Source organism: Marmota marmota, unplaced genomic scaffold (assembly GCF_001458135.2).
Source record: "Marmota marmota marmota unplaced genomic scaffold, marMar, whole genome shotgun sequence".
Taxonomy (NCBI): domain Eukaryota; kingdom Metazoa; phylum Chordata; class Mammalia; order Rodentia; family Sciuridae; genus Marmota; species Marmota marmota.
The window spans coordinates 16,723,259-16,739,935 of NW_025999960.1; the positions used below are offsets into that span (position 1 = coordinate 16,723,259).

The following is a 16,677-nucleotide window of genomic DNA, read 5'->3' on the forward strand; positions in this document are numbered from 1 at the left end:
GGTGAGGGAAAGGGGTTTCATTTCATTTTGTTGCATATGCATTCCCAGTTTTCCCAGTACCATTTGTTGAACAGGCTATCTTTTCTCCAATGTATGTTTTTGGCACCTTTGTCTAATATAAGATAACTGTTGTTATGTGTGTTTATCTCTGTGTCCTCCATCCTGTACCACTGGTCTACAACTCTATTTTGGTGCCAATACCATGCTGGTTTTATTACCATTGCTCTGTTGTATAGTTCTAGGCCTCCTACTTTTGCCAGTCTTTTGGTATTTAGAAGTGAACATGTAGAAAACCATTCAGGGCTGGGGATGTAGCTCAGTGGTAGAGCACTTGCCTAGCACATGCGAGGCCTTGTGTTTAATCCCCAGCAAAGAAAACAAACCAATGAAACCAAAACTGTGTGCTGCTTTAAATAAGCAGCACTTCCCAACTCCCTCACTATCCAGGATTCTTTCTCTATTCTTTAAGGACCACATAAAATGATGCCCCTTCTACAGAGCATGCTCTGGTTTTGTCAAAAAGCTTCTTCTCTGGGAAATCTTTTAGCACCCACTAATACCTAGTGGTGTGATCTCATCACCAATCCCTTCTTCCTTCCTTCTGTGTGACAAATGGTGCTTCCTATTTGTGTTCAGAAGGTATTTATTGATCAATTCACCATCAAGTTCTGCTTCTTCCAAATACCTCTCAGCCAGTCCCTGCCCCTCCATCCCACAGCCATGCCCTTAGTCTGAGAGCTAAAGCCTGGATGACCACATGTATGGGTTGCCTGGAGAAGGCTGGAATGACAAAGCATTTATGTGGGAACTTGCTAGTTATTGCAAGAAATGAAGAAGATGGATTTGGCTTATGACAGTTTGAATCTAAGGTGAGTTACCTAAAGATAAATGTTTGGAAGGTAATAAGCTATGGCACTAAATGCTCAGTGAGCAGACAGACAGAAGTACAAGGTTACCATAAGCATGAAGAACTTATCATGAGTGTGTTGACTTTTATCTTCTTCACCCGATGAAGTGGTCCAGTGCCTTTCTGCATGGAATCTGTAAATGTGGTGTAGTACACTGAAAATTTTTTGAATATAGAAGCATTTTGGCATTCTTAGGGTAAAATACATTTAAACCATACTTCTGCATTGATGCCATTTATTTATGATCTTTTCCTCTTTATTCATAATTGAGCTTAATCTATAATTTTTTAATATTGTTTTTGCCTGAACCATATTAAGGTAATACTAGCTTTCTAAGAGGGACTAATTAATCTCCTACTTTTCTACCTTCTAGAAATATTTAAAAAAGAATGTGATTACCTGTTAAATGATAGTTTCCTAAAATTTCCTCATAAAACCATATAAACCTTGTGTTTTTGAAGGAAAGAATGTATACCACTAATTTAACTTCTTTTAAAAATTATTTAAATTTTGCTTTTTTGCACGGGTTTGCTACCAGAACATAGGTGTCGTGAAAACCACCGCTAAATCAAAGCCAAAATGGGAAAGGAAAAGACTCACATCAACATCATTGTCACTGGACATGTAGATTCAGGCAAATCCACCACTACTGGCCATCTGATCTACAAATGTGGTGGGATCGACAAAAGAACCATTGAAAATTTGAGAAGGAAGCTGCTGAGATGGGAAAGGGCTCCTTCAAGTATGCCTGGGTCTTGGATAAATTGAAAGCTGAACATGAGGGTGGTATCACCATTGACATCTCCCTGTGGAAATTTGAGACCAGCAAGTATTATATGACTATCATTGATGCCCCAGGATACAGAGGCTTTATCAAAAACATGATTACAGGCACATCTCAGGCTGACTGTGCTGTCCTGATTGTTGCTGCTGGTGTTGGTGAATTTGAAGCTGGTATCTCCAAAAATGGGCAGACCCATGAGCATGCCCTTCTGGCCTACACACTGGGTGTGAAACAATTAATCGTTGGTGTTAACAAAATGGATTCCACTGAGCCACTCTACAATCAGAAGAGATATGAGGAAATTATCAAGGAAGTCAGCACCTACATTAAGAAAGGGCTACAACCCTGACACTGTAGCATTTGTGCCAATTTCTGATTGGAATGGTGACAACATGTTGGAGCCAAGTGCTAATATGCCTTGGTTCAAGGGATGAAAAGTCATCCGTAAAGATGGCAGTGCCAGTGGAACCACACTGCTTGAAGCTTTAGATTGCATCCTGTCACCAATTTGTCCAACTGAAAAGCCTTTGCGTCTGCCCCTCTAGGATGTCTACAAAATTGGTGGTATTGGTACTGTCCCTGTGGGCCAAGTGGAGACTGGTGTTCTCAAGCCTGGCATGGTGGTCACCTTTGCTCCAGTCAATGTCACAGCTGAAGTAAAGTCTGTTGAAATGCACCATGAACTCTGAGTGAAGCTCTTCCTGGAGACAATGTTGGGCTTCAAGGTCAAGAACGTGTCTGTCAAAGATGTTTGATGTGGCAATATTGCTGGTGACAGCAAAAAGGACCCACCAATGGAAGCAGCTGGTTTCACTGCTCAGGTGATTATCCTGAACCATCCAGGCCAAATCAGTGCTGGCTATGCTCCTGTACTGGATTGTCACACAGCTCACATTGCTTGCAAGTTTGCCGAGTTGAAAGAAAAGATTGATCGCCTTTCTGATAAGAAGCTGGAAGATGGCCCTAAATTCTTGAAATCTGCTGTTGATATAGTTCTAGGAAAGCCCATGTGTGTTGAGAGCTTCTCTGACTATCCTCCTCTGGGTCGTTTTGCTGTTCGTGATATGAGGCAGACAGTTGCTGTGGGTGTCATCAAAGCAGTGGACAAGAAGTCTGTTGGAGCTGGCAAGGTCACCAAGTCTGCCCAGAAAGCTCAGAAGGCTAAATGAATATTACCCCTAATACCTGCCACCCCAGTCTTAATCAGTGGTGGAAGAACGGTCTCAGAACTGTTTGTCTCAATTGGCCATTTAAGTTTAATAGTAAAAGACTGGTTAATGATAACAAAGCATTGTAAAACCTTCAGAAGGAAAGGAAAATGTTTTGTGGACCATTTTGTTTTTTTGTGTGTGGCAGTTTTAAGTTATTAGTTTTTAAAATCAGCATTTTTTATGGAAACAACTTGACCAAAAATCTGTCACAGAATTTTGAGACCCATTAAAACAATAAGTTTAATGAGAAACCTGTGTCTTCTTTGGTCAACATGAACTCATACAAATGTTAGGCAAGAGTTCCTCAACCTATTTGTGGTGTTGAGAATCTGTTAACTTTATAAGTATGATTAAGTTTTCTGGTTGGGAATTTAGTTAAGGAAACTGGGAGGGATCTTCAAGTACTAAGTGAATATCTGGGAAGAGTGTATTATTGATTACAACACTTGGTCAGGGTAGAAAAATAACTATGTAATTTACTTTAGAGGACCAAATCCTGTAATATAAAAGGCTGTTACTTATGAAAAAAAATGATTTAAATTTTAACTGATACATAGAGCCACAATATTGCATAGATTAATAGCATACCATGTGACACATGGCTGGCCTCAAACTTGCCATTCTCCTGCCTCAGCCTCCTAATGAGCTGGAATTACATCCAGGTATCACTGTACCCAGGCAGGTTGAAAATATCTATCTTCTCAAACATTTATCATTTCTTCATGCTGAAAATATACAAAATTCTTAATTCTAGCTTTTTGAGTTATATAGTAAACAACTGCTATCTATAGTTAGTTACCCAATGGTGCAATAAATAGCACACTGGAACTTCTTCCTATCTAACTGAAACAGTATTCATTGATCCACCTCCCTCCTTCCATACTGCCCTCAAATTCTCTTCAGCCTCTGGTAACCACCATTATATTCCCAATTTCTATCAACTTTTTTACATTTTATGTAGGAGATCACATAGTGCTCTTCTTTCTGGGTCCAACTTACTTCACTTAACCTAGTTGTCTCCAATCTGTATTGTCACAAATGGCAGGATTTCCTTCTTTTTATGGCTGATTTTCTTTACCCATTTATTAGTTGATGGACATTCAGGTTGTTCCCATTTCATGGCTATTGTGAATAATGCTGCAATAAACACTGGAGTGTATTTATCTCATCAACATATGATTTCACTTCCTTTGGTTGCATATTGAGAAGTGATAGGTCTATTTTTAATTTATTTTTCCTTTATTCTCTTTGGTACTGGGGATTGAACTCAGGGACAGCTGACAACTGAGCCACATCCCGAGCCCTACTTTGTATTTATTTTTTTTAAGATACAGGCTCTCACTGAGTTGCTTAGTGACTCTCTTTTGCTGAGGCTGGTTTGAAGTTGCAATCCTCCTACCTCAGCTTCCAAGATGCTGGAATTATAGGCATGCATGAACACACCCAGCTCTATTTTTAATTTTTTTTTTTTAGTTGTAGTAGGACACAATAACTCTATTTATTTATTTTTTTAAAGGCTTATTTTTTAAAATATTTATTTTTTAGTTATAGTGAACACAATATCTTTATTTTATTTTTTATTTGGTGCTAAGGATCAAACCCAATGCCCACGCATGGTAGGCAAGGGTTCTACCTCTGAGCCACAACCCCAGCCCCAACTTTATTTATTTTTAAGTGGTGCTGAGAATCAAACACAGCGCGCCTCGCACGTGCTAGTGAACGCTCTACCACTGAGAACAACCCCTGCCCCTCTATTTTTTATTTATTTACTTTTTAGTTGTAGGTAAACACAATATCTTTATTTTACATTTTTTTTTTAATGTGGTGCTGAGTATCGAACCCAGTGCCTCATGCATGCTAGGCAAGTGTTCCTCCTCTGAGCCAAAACCCCTCTATTTTTTTAATATGTATTTTTTTAGTTGTAGATGAACCTTTATTTTATTTATTTATTTATTTTTATGTGGTGCAGATGATTGAACCCAGTGCCTCACACATGCTAGGCTAATGTTCTACCACTGAGCTACAGCCCCAGCCCCTCTATTTTCAATTTTTTAAGAAACTTCCATACCATTTCCCATCATGGCAGTATGAAATTACATTCTGCCAATAACATGCAAGAGTAATCTTTTCTCTAAATCCTTGCCAGCACTTGTTATCCTTAGTCTTTTTGATAGTAATCATTCTTACTGAAATGAGGTGATAACTTATCTATATGGATTTGATTTGCATTCTGATGATTGTTGAGGTTGAGCACTTTTTAATGTCTGTTGGTCATTTGTATGTCTTCTCTGGAGCAAATTCTACATAGATCTATTGCCCATTTTTATTTATTCATGTATTTTGCTTGGTCTTACCTTTGCTGTCAAGTTTCTGCAGCTCCTTATATATTCTGGATTTTCACTCCCTGTCAGATGTAGTGTAATCTGGGAAAAGAGACTGAAGCAATCTTGAAAATGTGCTCCAAGGTTTTACAAAGTGGCAGCTACATTTATAGCTTTATGGAAATCTATGAATATACACAACAACTGGTATAATGCTCAAAATAATTATATTCAGTGATAGAAGTGAAACAAACCAAAAAAACACATATTATATGATTCACTTTACATAGGAATGTAGAAAATGTAAGTTAATTGCTAGTGACAAAAAACAGTACATGATTGACCTGGAATGAGGAAGGCTGGAGGGAGGGATCACAAAGGAACTGGAGCAAGCTTGGGGGTGATGTTCTTTCACCTCTCCCCTACCATTCAATGCCCCATTGCTGGGGATGGAACCCAGAGCCTCTGCATGCTGGGCAAGAGCTCTACCACTGGGCTACCTCCCCAGCCCACAATTCTTTATGCTGATGGACATGACGATGTCACAGGTATATACTATGTCCAAACTATTCAACACGTACAAGTTAAATAGGTAGTTTATTGCATATCAATTTCATCTCTAAAAATCTTTTAAAAAATGAAATAGATACAATATTTGTAAAGTATGTATAGAGTGTAACAATGCAAACAAACAGTCCCATCACCCAATTTTAAAAAGTAAATGGTACCGTTATTTTTTTTTTATTTCTATGTTCCATAATCACCCTAAGTCCAGGCTTTCTTAATATTCTTAATATTGTTGCCTACAATCATTTTCTAAATCCTACAGGCTCCCAAGCATGAACATTCAGAAGACTGTTTTTATCTAAATTAGTAGAATAATGCAGTAGTCAAGCACAATTGGAAGACTTGACACTTGTCTTTCAAAATTTGGGCAGCCCAAAACTGTAACTTAACAATAATTCTGCTATTGAGTTAATTTATTAACATCTTAGAGCCTCAACCCAGAATATAAAATGGAGAATTCTTGTTGACTGACCAGGCAAGCATGGTTTCTCAAGTCCTTTTCAAAAATAGGGCTTAAAGATGGGGCATGCTGGTTCATACCTATAGTTCTAGCTAACCTGAAGGAGGAGGCAGGAGGAGGCAGGAGGAGGAAGTTGGAGGATAGCCTTGGCAAAATAGTGAGATCTGTATCCAAAAACAAGAACAAACCAACTAACAAAAAAACAAACAAACAAAAGAAAAACACTTAATTGGGTCACTGGGGAAAAAACAAACAATCAGAAAAAACAAAATCAAAACCTAAGCAAAACAAAAGAAGAGTTTTGGAGGTGGAGGGGAGGAGGGAGGGGGAATGGCAGTATTCTTTTGTTGTGCTTATACCAGGCTCCACCAACAGATTGTGTTTTCTTTTCTTTGTAAAGGACGCTGGAGCACCAGTGTGGGGTGAAAGGACACTTGCAACACACTAGCAGGAGTCTCCAACCCAGAGAAGGGGAAGCAGGAATATATTTGGAACACAGGATTGTAATCAATTTTCCTTCTGCAGAAAAGATGGGAACATTCTCATTCTACTTCTCGAAAACAGCTATGAGTCAACTTCTGTGCACATTCAGCAAAAAGGGCCTCTAGATCTTGCTTTGACTTGAGCTGCATTTTTCCAGAAAAGCCAGTTCCTCCTCTGCAGCTGATTGACTCTGGACCATGCGCCAAGAGCTTGCCTCCTATAATTAAAGGAGTCCAGTCTCCAACTGTTGCACTGCTTTCTCTTTCTCCTGAGAGATGGCGTTCACCGTCTTTATCCTCCAGCTGGCCGTCCGCATCCTGTCGCTTCCCATGTACTTGCTTAACTTTCTAGGCTTATGGGACTCGATATGCAAAAAATGGTTTGCCTACTTCTTGTCAAAGGCCTCTGTGTTGTACAACCAATACATGGCAGGCAAGAAGCAGGAGCTCTTCAGCAAACTGCAGGACTTTGCAGGCCCCTCCAGGAAGCTCTCCCTGCTAGAGGTAGGGTGCGGCACTGGGACCAACTTCAAGTTCTATCCACCTGGATGCAGAGTGACCTGTGTTGATCCCAACCCCAACTTTGAGAAGTTCTTATTCAAGAGCATTGCAGAGAACAGACACCTGCAGTTCGAGCGCTTCTTGGTGGCTGCTGGGGAGAACATGCACCAGGTGGCTGACAGTTCTGTGGATGTGGTGGTCTGCACCACAGTGCTGTGCTCCGTGGCGAACCAGGAACAGGTGCTCCGTGAGGTGTGCAGAGTGCTGAGGCCAGTGAGTGATGGGGAGGAGAGAAGGACGAATTGGTAGTATCCTAATCCCCAAGGGCAGCCCTATTAACTTCAGGTGGATTCTAATGTAATAAGTAAACTACTAGAGAAGACATGTTTGAATTCTTTAAATCTGAAAAACTATAAAGGGAAGAATTTATAAATCTAAATATGAAAAATAATTCTAAAACTACTACAGAGAAACAAGGTCCTATATAAAAATTTCAAATATAAACACAAACTGGAAAAAAGTATTTGCCAAGAGGATAGACAAAGGATTAATGTCCATTATGTTAAAAGTCAGTACTAATCAATAAAATCAGTATGTTTATTTAATTGTAGAAAGGAGAGAGAAATGAGCAATGAGCAGGAGCAGAAATATAAATTATAATAGCCAATTACAGGATCAAAATGTTCAAATTAATTTAAAAAGCTTACTAAAGTGAGATATGATTTTTGGGGGCAGAGTACCAGGGATTGAACTCAGGGCCAATCACTGAGCCACATCCCCAGACCTACTTTGTATTTTATTTAGAGACAGGTCTCACTGAGTTGCATAGTGCCTCACTTTTGCTGAAGCTGGCTTTGAACTCGCAATCCTCCTTCCTCAGCCTCCCAAGCTGCTGGGATAACAGGTGTGTGCCACTGGCCCAGCTTAAATATCATTTTTTAAAAATATGTTTTTACTTGTAGATGCACACAATACCTTTATTTTATGTATTTATTTTTATGTGGTTCTGAGAATCAAACCCAGTGCCTCACACGTTAGGCAAGTGCTCTACCACTGAGCTATAGCCCCTAACATGTCATTTTTACCTGTTATGAGACAAGGATTTTTATACTCATTTGGGTGTAGTGTTGCTTTGGGTTTGGGGAATTAGACCGTCTTTCATGCTGCTGGAAGATCTTCAATAGGATCATTTAATAACATGAAAGTATACATACTCAGTTATCCAACAGGAACTTAACCCACAAATTTGCAAATCCTTATCTATATGCAAGGATATCCATTATAGTAGTATTTATGATAACAGCAAGTATACACTGAAAGGAGGCTGTTTAAGCAAATTATCACACAGTGTAAAAGAATACTGAGCAGCTATTTAAAAGTACAAGAAGAGAAGTCTAAGCTAATTATGAAGAAAAAATCCTGAGAACCACTATTAAATGAGAAAAAGCAATCAAAACACAGAATGTAAAGCCAAAATCCCACTGTATCAAAGAATATATACATATGTAAATGAATGAAGAAAGATATTGTGTCCATCTATAAATGAAAAAATATTTTTAAAGTTTTAAAAAATAGTGGGATTATTATGCCATATTTGTACATGTACATAATTGATCAATCTCACTGCCCTGCACCTCCCCTTATTCTCTACCCCCACTCCCCAGTCCACTTGCTCTGCTCTATTGATTCCCCTTTTATTTTGTTATTATTTTAACTAGTGCATTGGGTATATATAAAGCCTATACTCATTGTACACACAAAACCTTAACAGTATTTTTCTCTAGTTAGTGAAATGGTGAAAGATTGATTTTCTTCTTAAACCATTTTTTTTTTTTAATGTCCTGGGGGTTGAACCAAGGTCTACATTCATTCTAGGCAACTACACCCACAGCCCCTCTGCCCTGCCACTACAATCTTTATTTTTCTTTTTCGATTTTATTTTATTTTCTCTCTAACTGGCTCAGGGTAGCCTTGAACTTGTGATCTTCCTTCCCTGGTCACCCAAGCAGCTGGGATTGTATGCTCAATCAACAACTTTTCTGTATTTTCTAAACATCCTAGAATGAACATGTTGCTGAGGCAATACTGCCAGCTTCTAAAGCCAGACTGCATGGGATCAGAGTCTGATTCTCAAAATTACAAGCTGTGTCACTTTGGGCAAGCTACTTTTATTTAGTTAGTTAGTTGTGATGTGCAGTCCGTGTTTTACGTTTTGGCCTTCAGGCATTCCTTTTACAACCAGAAAACCCATGTTACATGCTTTCGATTGGCAGCTCTGTGAAATAATTGACAGAAGAAGAAACTGCTGCCCCAAATAGTGTCTTACTAAGTTTTAATTTAGCCATGACATTTTATGAAGATGGCTACTAAGGCCATGAAATCTGAAACTTCAGTCATATTATATATTTGTTTTCCCTAAACCAAAAATTTTTAAATTATTATTTTTTTCCTTTCCCAGGGAGGGGCTTTCTTTTTCATAGAACATGTGGCAGATAAGCGTTCAACCTGGAATTACTGTTGGCAACAGGTCGTGGAGCCTGCTTGGTACCTTGTGTTTGATGGATGCAACCTGACCAGAGAGAGCTGGAAGGCCCTGGAGCGCGCCAGCTTCTCTAAGCTTAAGCTGCAGCACATACAGGCCCCGCTGCCCTGTGTGTTGGTGCGCCCTCATATCTGTGGGTATGCTGTGAAATAGCACGGGTGGCAGTAGAGCTGAATGACTTGAACAATTTAAGACTTCAGTTTTTCATTTAAAATACTAATTGAGAAAAGGGACACTTAATGTTATGTAAAGTTGAATTCATCCTTAAAAGTTTCTATTATATCTTATTTGGACATTTTTGATTGTTTCCCCAAAGAATCAAACCCACCAAAATAAAAAACAACTTGGAACTCTCCCTTCAAAAGAAACAGGGGGGCTTTCATAATTGAAGCCAATGATGTCCAAACCTTACTTTCTTCAGGGATTTGGAAATCTTTCCAGTTGTCTTCTTTAAATTGTTATCCACATATTTTCATTTCACCCCTCTTGGGAGAGATGGTGCTAAGAAGCAGTTAAATCACTTCAAAACACGACTTCCAACAGGGAACAGTGAAAAGACATTAGCAATTCAAAAACTGAACAAAGAAATATGAGCTAACTGAAAATGGAGGTACAAACAACACAGATATTCTGTAAAACAAAGAAGAACCTATTTGTTATTCTTGATATCACTGGTTTGCCTTTCCGGGTTAAAGTACCAGGCTGCCACATGTCGTTCTGTCCAGCTTTCTGTCTTTTATACAGTGTTCCACCAAAGGTTGTTTTCCTGCATTCCAGTCCTCACTTCTTAAGATACTTCACACATTAGTATAAACATAAAGCTAGATGAGGCAGTTTGGGTTCTGGGGCTCATTGTCCTTGTAATCCAGCACATAATTTGCTGAATATAGATGATTACACGCAAGGAAAGAAACTACAAATAGGAAAACTTGCAGAATTAGTAGATTCCATAAGACCCCTAAAAATCAAGCAACCCTTGAGTCTGTAAATAAGTAGGCAAGCATTTCTTTGATTATTCTGATCAAAATCTACTCCATCCAAGATGATTTCTTTGTTCTCTGCACTTATAGGAGCCATGAAAATGATCACAAGTGCTTTGAAAACAAGTGTTAGGCTGGTTAGTCAGAGGATTTCATAGGATGTTCAGCAACAGTTTGCATGTATTTTAACAAATTTGTGTTTTCTGAAATGATTTTGCAAAAGTACTATTTTAAATACCAAATCAACCAATAAATTCACATTGATTTTAAAAATAATAATAAAAGAGAGTTGATCTCTTTGACAACTTGGTTTCATTTTTCTTCATGTCTCTAAGAGGTCTTCATTGTCGCAAACTAAGTACTTGAATTTCTGGACTTTTCTTTCTACTGCTGGGTAAGTGGAAACACGGCTAGTGGATCTGAGGAATAGCAATCTTGCAACGATCAGAGTGGGGCTTTGAAAGGGTTGTGTCCAGAGAAAGATCCTATTAGTGAAATGCACTGTTCTGCCTCTTGAACAGGAAAAGGATTCCTGGTGCAAGTGAGGTGGGATGTTCACCTAAAGCTCTGCAACCTGAATCTCCTTCCTCTGCAGTCTCCCAAAAGTAGGAGCCTTCTTTATCTACCCACCTCACTATTGCTTAAGTTGGTCTAGTGACTGAGAGAGATGAAAAGACCCAGGTGTACTTGGTGATACGTTGTCCCACTGGGAGATAATACCCAAGTACTAGTCACTTTCTTATTAAATCCCTCTTGTCTAAGTAGTATGGCAAATAACATCCTCACTTTTGATGAAAAATATTAAGGGGGTCTGGGGTTGTGGCTCAGTGGTAGAGTACTCTCCTAGCATGTGTGAGGCACCTGGTTTGATCCTCAACACCACATATAGAAAAAAATAAAATTTCTTACATTATTCCACGTTACTTGGCAAGTTTAGAAGCCCTGATTCCCCAAACCACCAAATCTGCTGTGACAATCATTGCTGCCATGTCATTTTCTAATGGCTTCCCTTCTCCAAACCGGACAACAAATACTTAACATCTCTAAAGGTCTCAGGAAGGGATTTAAAACTGCGTTTTTAAAAAAGAGAGAGAAAGAAAGAAAGAAAAGGCAAAGGCAAAACATATTCAATTCTTTCAAGCCCTGTGTTGGTTAGGATCCCATTGATTCCAATTGTCAGAACTCATGACCCAGACAGGCTTAAGCTAAAAAAGACTTTAGTGCCTCAAATTAGTGAAAAGCACAGGGGCGGCACGCCCCAGGCACAGGTTGCTCAGGGCTCAAGTAATGCTATCAGAAGCCAGATAGACTTTAGGATCAAGTCTACACTCTTTTTCTGTTTGTCTATTGAGACAAAATAAAAAAGCTTGATCTTCCCTAAAAGAGTCTTCTCGGCTTTTTGTGCATCTACTTTTTATATATAGATTATTATTATTATTTTTTTATGGATAGCCAAAGCCACCTGCAGCTAGTAGACGTGGGTGTAAAAACTGTGGCTGCTTGGCTGACCACAGACAGTCACTGTGCCTCTCTCCCATTCTTGAGTCAACAGGTTGTAGCTACTGCTGCTCTGGGATGCAGCCACACAGCAGAACCAGGTCAGTGGGACAAGCAGAAGGCAGGACAGGTAATGGAGTTGGTACCACAACACATGTAATGTCAGCATTGGTCTCTGCCACCCAGAAATGGTCAAGGGAGATGGTGTCAGATCCTGGCATCTCTCCACTGCTTCTGAAATCCCATGGGCAACCACAGCAGCCATCATGATGGCCATGAGAGACCTTTGCTCTGGCTACAGCACCTCCACATGACTCCACTTAGCAGCCTCTCTGAATGGCTCCACCAACCCTGAAGCTGCTTCAGGTGTTCCAGTCTGTGGAGAGCACCTTCCCACCTGTGACAGCTGGCACAGGAGGCAACAGTACACTCGGCACAGACTGGCCTCTCTATGCAAAAACTCTGTGGTTAGCAGGCAAGAGACTGTACACATGTTTGGGCCCATGAATATGAGCCAAACTACCCTCACCCTCACTGCGTCAGTCTGGGCAAGTCTCCTTCCCATTTACTTCTCTCCATTTTGATGCAGCATGTGTTCCTAACACAGCCACTTTCAGATGGTTTTATTTTGTCTATTCATTTCTTTTTTAAGAAAATCTGTGTGGTCACTTAATTCTTTTGCCCATTTGTGATTTCTATCTCAAGTAGAGCAGGCTGAACATGTCCATTAACAGCTATTAACACCAAGGGTTGCTGGTCTGAGAACATCCAGCAGCGAAAGGGCTTCTGAAGAGTCCCAGAGAATGACTAAGAGCTACAGGGGACTTGCTAACTCCAGCTGCTAAGACTGGCTGAGAGAACTGCTAAGAGTCGAGAACCACTGGCACCAAGAGTTCAGAGCTGTTAACTCTAAGGGAGCTGCACTTTGTCTGGGCATGACTTCCATCTGAATTGAGCAAAAGAACCCTCAGCCAACTGGAAACACCATTAGGAGTCAGTTCAAAGATGAGTTCCCACCTTCATCCTTCCAGACCCAAGGCCAGGTGGAAAGAGCAAGTCCATGTTCACAAAAACTCTACCTCAAGACCTGAAATGAGTCTAAATTGGCTCTGACTGACAATACTGTGTCATGAGTCCATTCCTGAGCCTATCCCTACAGCAAAATGGCAGAGATGGACTGTGCTGACTGGCTCATGTACAGGTAACAGAGCTTCCTCCTTGGGGCTCAGCACACCTAAGCATGTGAACTCAGAAAATGAAAGTTGTATATTCTCTTAATGAAAAGAGGACATGGAACTGGGACAAGAGATTGGAATGCATGCAAGGCACATAACAAATGTCCATAAGCCATAAGACAGAACAGGCATGACTCCCAAAAAGGTACTCTTCCTTTTTTATTGTTTTCTTCAATAGATTTGCCTAAGTCTAGTGAGTACATGCTTGTCATGCTCAGATGCATGGGTGATAACTGCAATGCCCTTGCTTGCCACCACTACTACCCTGAAGTGCAGCTAGGCAGCCCCACTGGGCCTACACAACAGGGTTAAGTACTGGGCTGGGATCAGGCTGGGGCTGATCCACCTGCCATGTAATGTCTTCTTTTCATATTTGCATCACTTTACTTTCCTTCTGTTTCCAGATTGTTTTGGCCAGAGATTCAATAACTATATTGCACAAGAGTTGCGAAAGTGAACATCCTGACTTCCTCCATATTTTAAAGGAAATGCTTTCAGTTTTTCCTCATTCACTATAATATTGGTTTTGGGTATGTCATATATAGCCTTACTGGTGTTGAAGCAAGTTCCTTCTATCCCTAGTTTCTTCAGTGTTTTTATCATGAATGGGTGCTGAATTTGGATGAAGGTTTTCTCTCGTTTATTGGGATGACTGTGTGATTTCTGTCCTTAATTCTATTTATGTGGTGAATTCCATTTATTAATTTGCTTATGTTAAGCCATCTTGAAAACCTGAGATAAAACCAACTTGTCATGATGTCCATTCTTCTTAATATGTTGTTGAATATAACTTACTAATGTTATTAAGGATTTTTACATCTACATTCATCAGGGATAATGGCCTACAGTTTTCTTTCCTTGGTATGTCCTTAACTGGTTCTGGTGTGAGGATGATACTGACTTCACAGAATGAATTTGAAGTGTCCCATCCCTTTCTATTTCATGCAATAATTTGAGGAGCACTGGCATTTGTCCTTCTTTTAAGTTTTGGTAGATTCCAGCTTAAATCCACGTGGTCCTGGGCTTTCCTTTATTGGAAAGCTTTTGATAACTGCTTCTACCTCATTGCTAGTTATGCATCTGTTTGATTCCTCTATGACCTCTTCATTCAATTTTGACAGGTCATGTGTCTACAAATGTATCTTTAAAATTTTTTTTCTTAGGTTTTCCAATCTATAGAAGTTTTCAAAATAGTCCTCAATGATTCTTTGGATTTCTCTAATATCTGTTGTGATTTCCTCTTTTCCATCTCTAATTTTATTAATTTGGATTGTCTTTTTCTTTTGGTTAGTTTTTCTAAAGGATTATCAATCTTGTTTATCTCTTCAAAGAACCAACTCTTTGGTTTTTACTTTTGTATTGTTTTTTACTTTTCTATTTCTTTTATTTCAGCTCCCATCTTATGTATTACTTCCTCCTACTGGTTCTGGAATTGATTTGTTCTTCTTATTCAAGGGCTGTGAGATGAATCATTAGGTTGCTGATTGGGGAATCTTCCTGATTTCATTATGTAGGCACTCATAGCTATAAACTTTCCCTTTAAACTTCCCTCATAGTGTCCCAGAGGTTCTCATATGTTCTCATATGAGGTCGACCCGCTTTTGTATCATGATTTATCAATTTTTTTATTTCTCCACTGACTTCTTCTGTCATGTATTCATCATTCAAAGTGTACTGTGCAACCTCCACATGTTTATATAATTTCTGTAGTTTTTTTGTGTTTATTTCTGACTTCATCCCATTTTGATCAAATAAGATGCAAGAAGTTGTATCAATTTTTGTAGATTTTAGAGTTGCTTTGTTGTCTAAAATATGGTTTATTTTGGAGAAGATTCCATGAACAGCTGAGGAAAAAAGTGTAGTTGGCTGTGTTGAGTGAAATATCTTATAGATGTCTGTTAAGCCCATTTGATTTATAATATATATATATATTTTTTTGGTCTGAAGAGTCTTTACTGAGTTTATGTCTGGATGATCTATTGTTGAGAGAGGTGTGTTGAAATAGCCCAGTATTATTGTTCTGGGATCTATCTGAGTCTTTAATCAGAGTAGTGTTCGTTTCACCTAATTAGGTCACCAACACCTGGGGCATAAATATTTAGTATTGTTATATGCTATGACTCGCAACTGGGCTGGCACTAAATAATCACACAAACATAGAAAGTACCTTTTCCATGGGGTTCAGTGATGGCTCCTCTGACCCAGCTCCCACAAGGGAGGCCAGAGAGGCAGACAAAAGAGAGAAAGTACCCCTGAACCATGTATTTATTGGGGAGAAGGCATTCCAGAAAGCTCAACCCAAATAAGGCAAGGATTGGGTTTCAGGGGTGTGTAGCCCAGTCCCATTGGGCGATGACCACTCCCAGAGCTGTAATTCCTTGCCCAGCAAAGGTAAGGTGCACCTGCTTTTTCACTTCCAGCTGAAGCCAGTTCCACACCTTTATTGATCAAGGCTAAGGGTACCTGCTCAGCTCCCATGAGCTCAGCTCCTGTTCATGGTGGCCCCCAACAGTTATATATTCTTCTTGTATTGTTCCACAATATGAAGGGACCCTCTTTGTCCCATCTGATTAGTTTTGGGTGAAGTCTGCTTCATTAGATATGAGAATAGCTGTACCTACTCATTTGGGGGCTCTATTTGCATGATAAATCCATTTCCATCTTTGTACTTTCAGCCTGTGGCTGTTTTTGCTGCTGAGGTGAGTCTCTTACAAAGAATATACACTTGGGTCTTGCTTTTTTATTTTTTTTAATGTGCCAGCCTGTGTCTTTTAATTGGATAGTTGAGACCATTTACAATCAATGTTGTTGTAGAGAGATATTTATAATTCCTGCAATTTGGGTTTATTTCCAACATTTAATTTTGTTTCTCATTTGCTTGGCTACTCTTCAAATGAGATTTCTCCATTTATGAGCTCAGGGTTTGTTTTGACTTCTTCTCCCTATACCATTTCCTTAAGTATTTTCTTTTTTTTTTAATTTTTTTATTGTTGGTTGTTCAAAACATTACATAGTTCTTGATATATCATATTTCACACTTTGATTCAAGTGGGTTATGAACTCCCATTTTTACCCCGTATACAAATTGCAGAATCACATCAGTTACACATCCATTGATTTACATATTGCCATACTAGTGTCTGTTGTATTCTGCTGCCTTTCCTATCCTCTACTATCCCCCCTCCCCTC

The 16,677-nt window shown here is 39.3% G+C and overlaps 1 protein-coding gene and 1 pseudogene across 1 annotated transcript; both read left to right on the forward strand.

Moving 5' to 3' along the window:
- The first annotated feature begins 1,472 nt into the window (after positions 1 to 1,472).
- LOC107148628 lies at positions 1,473 to 3,154 on the forward strand (annotated as a pseudogene).
- Positions 3,155 to 6,994: 3,840 nt separating this feature from the next.
- LOC107148629 (putative methyltransferase-like protein 7A) lies at positions 6,995 to 11,057 on the forward strand. Its single transcript, XM_015493352.2, has 2 exons — positions 6,995 to 7,507; positions 9,693 to 11,057. Exons 1-2 carry the CDS (start codon positions 7,010 to 7,012, stop codon positions 9,927 to 9,929), a joined length of 735 nt encoding a protein of 244 aa, XP_015348838.1. The 5' UTR covers positions 6,995 to 7,009; the 3' UTR covers positions 9,930 to 11,057.
- Positions 11,058 to 16,677: the final 5,620 nt, after the last annotated feature.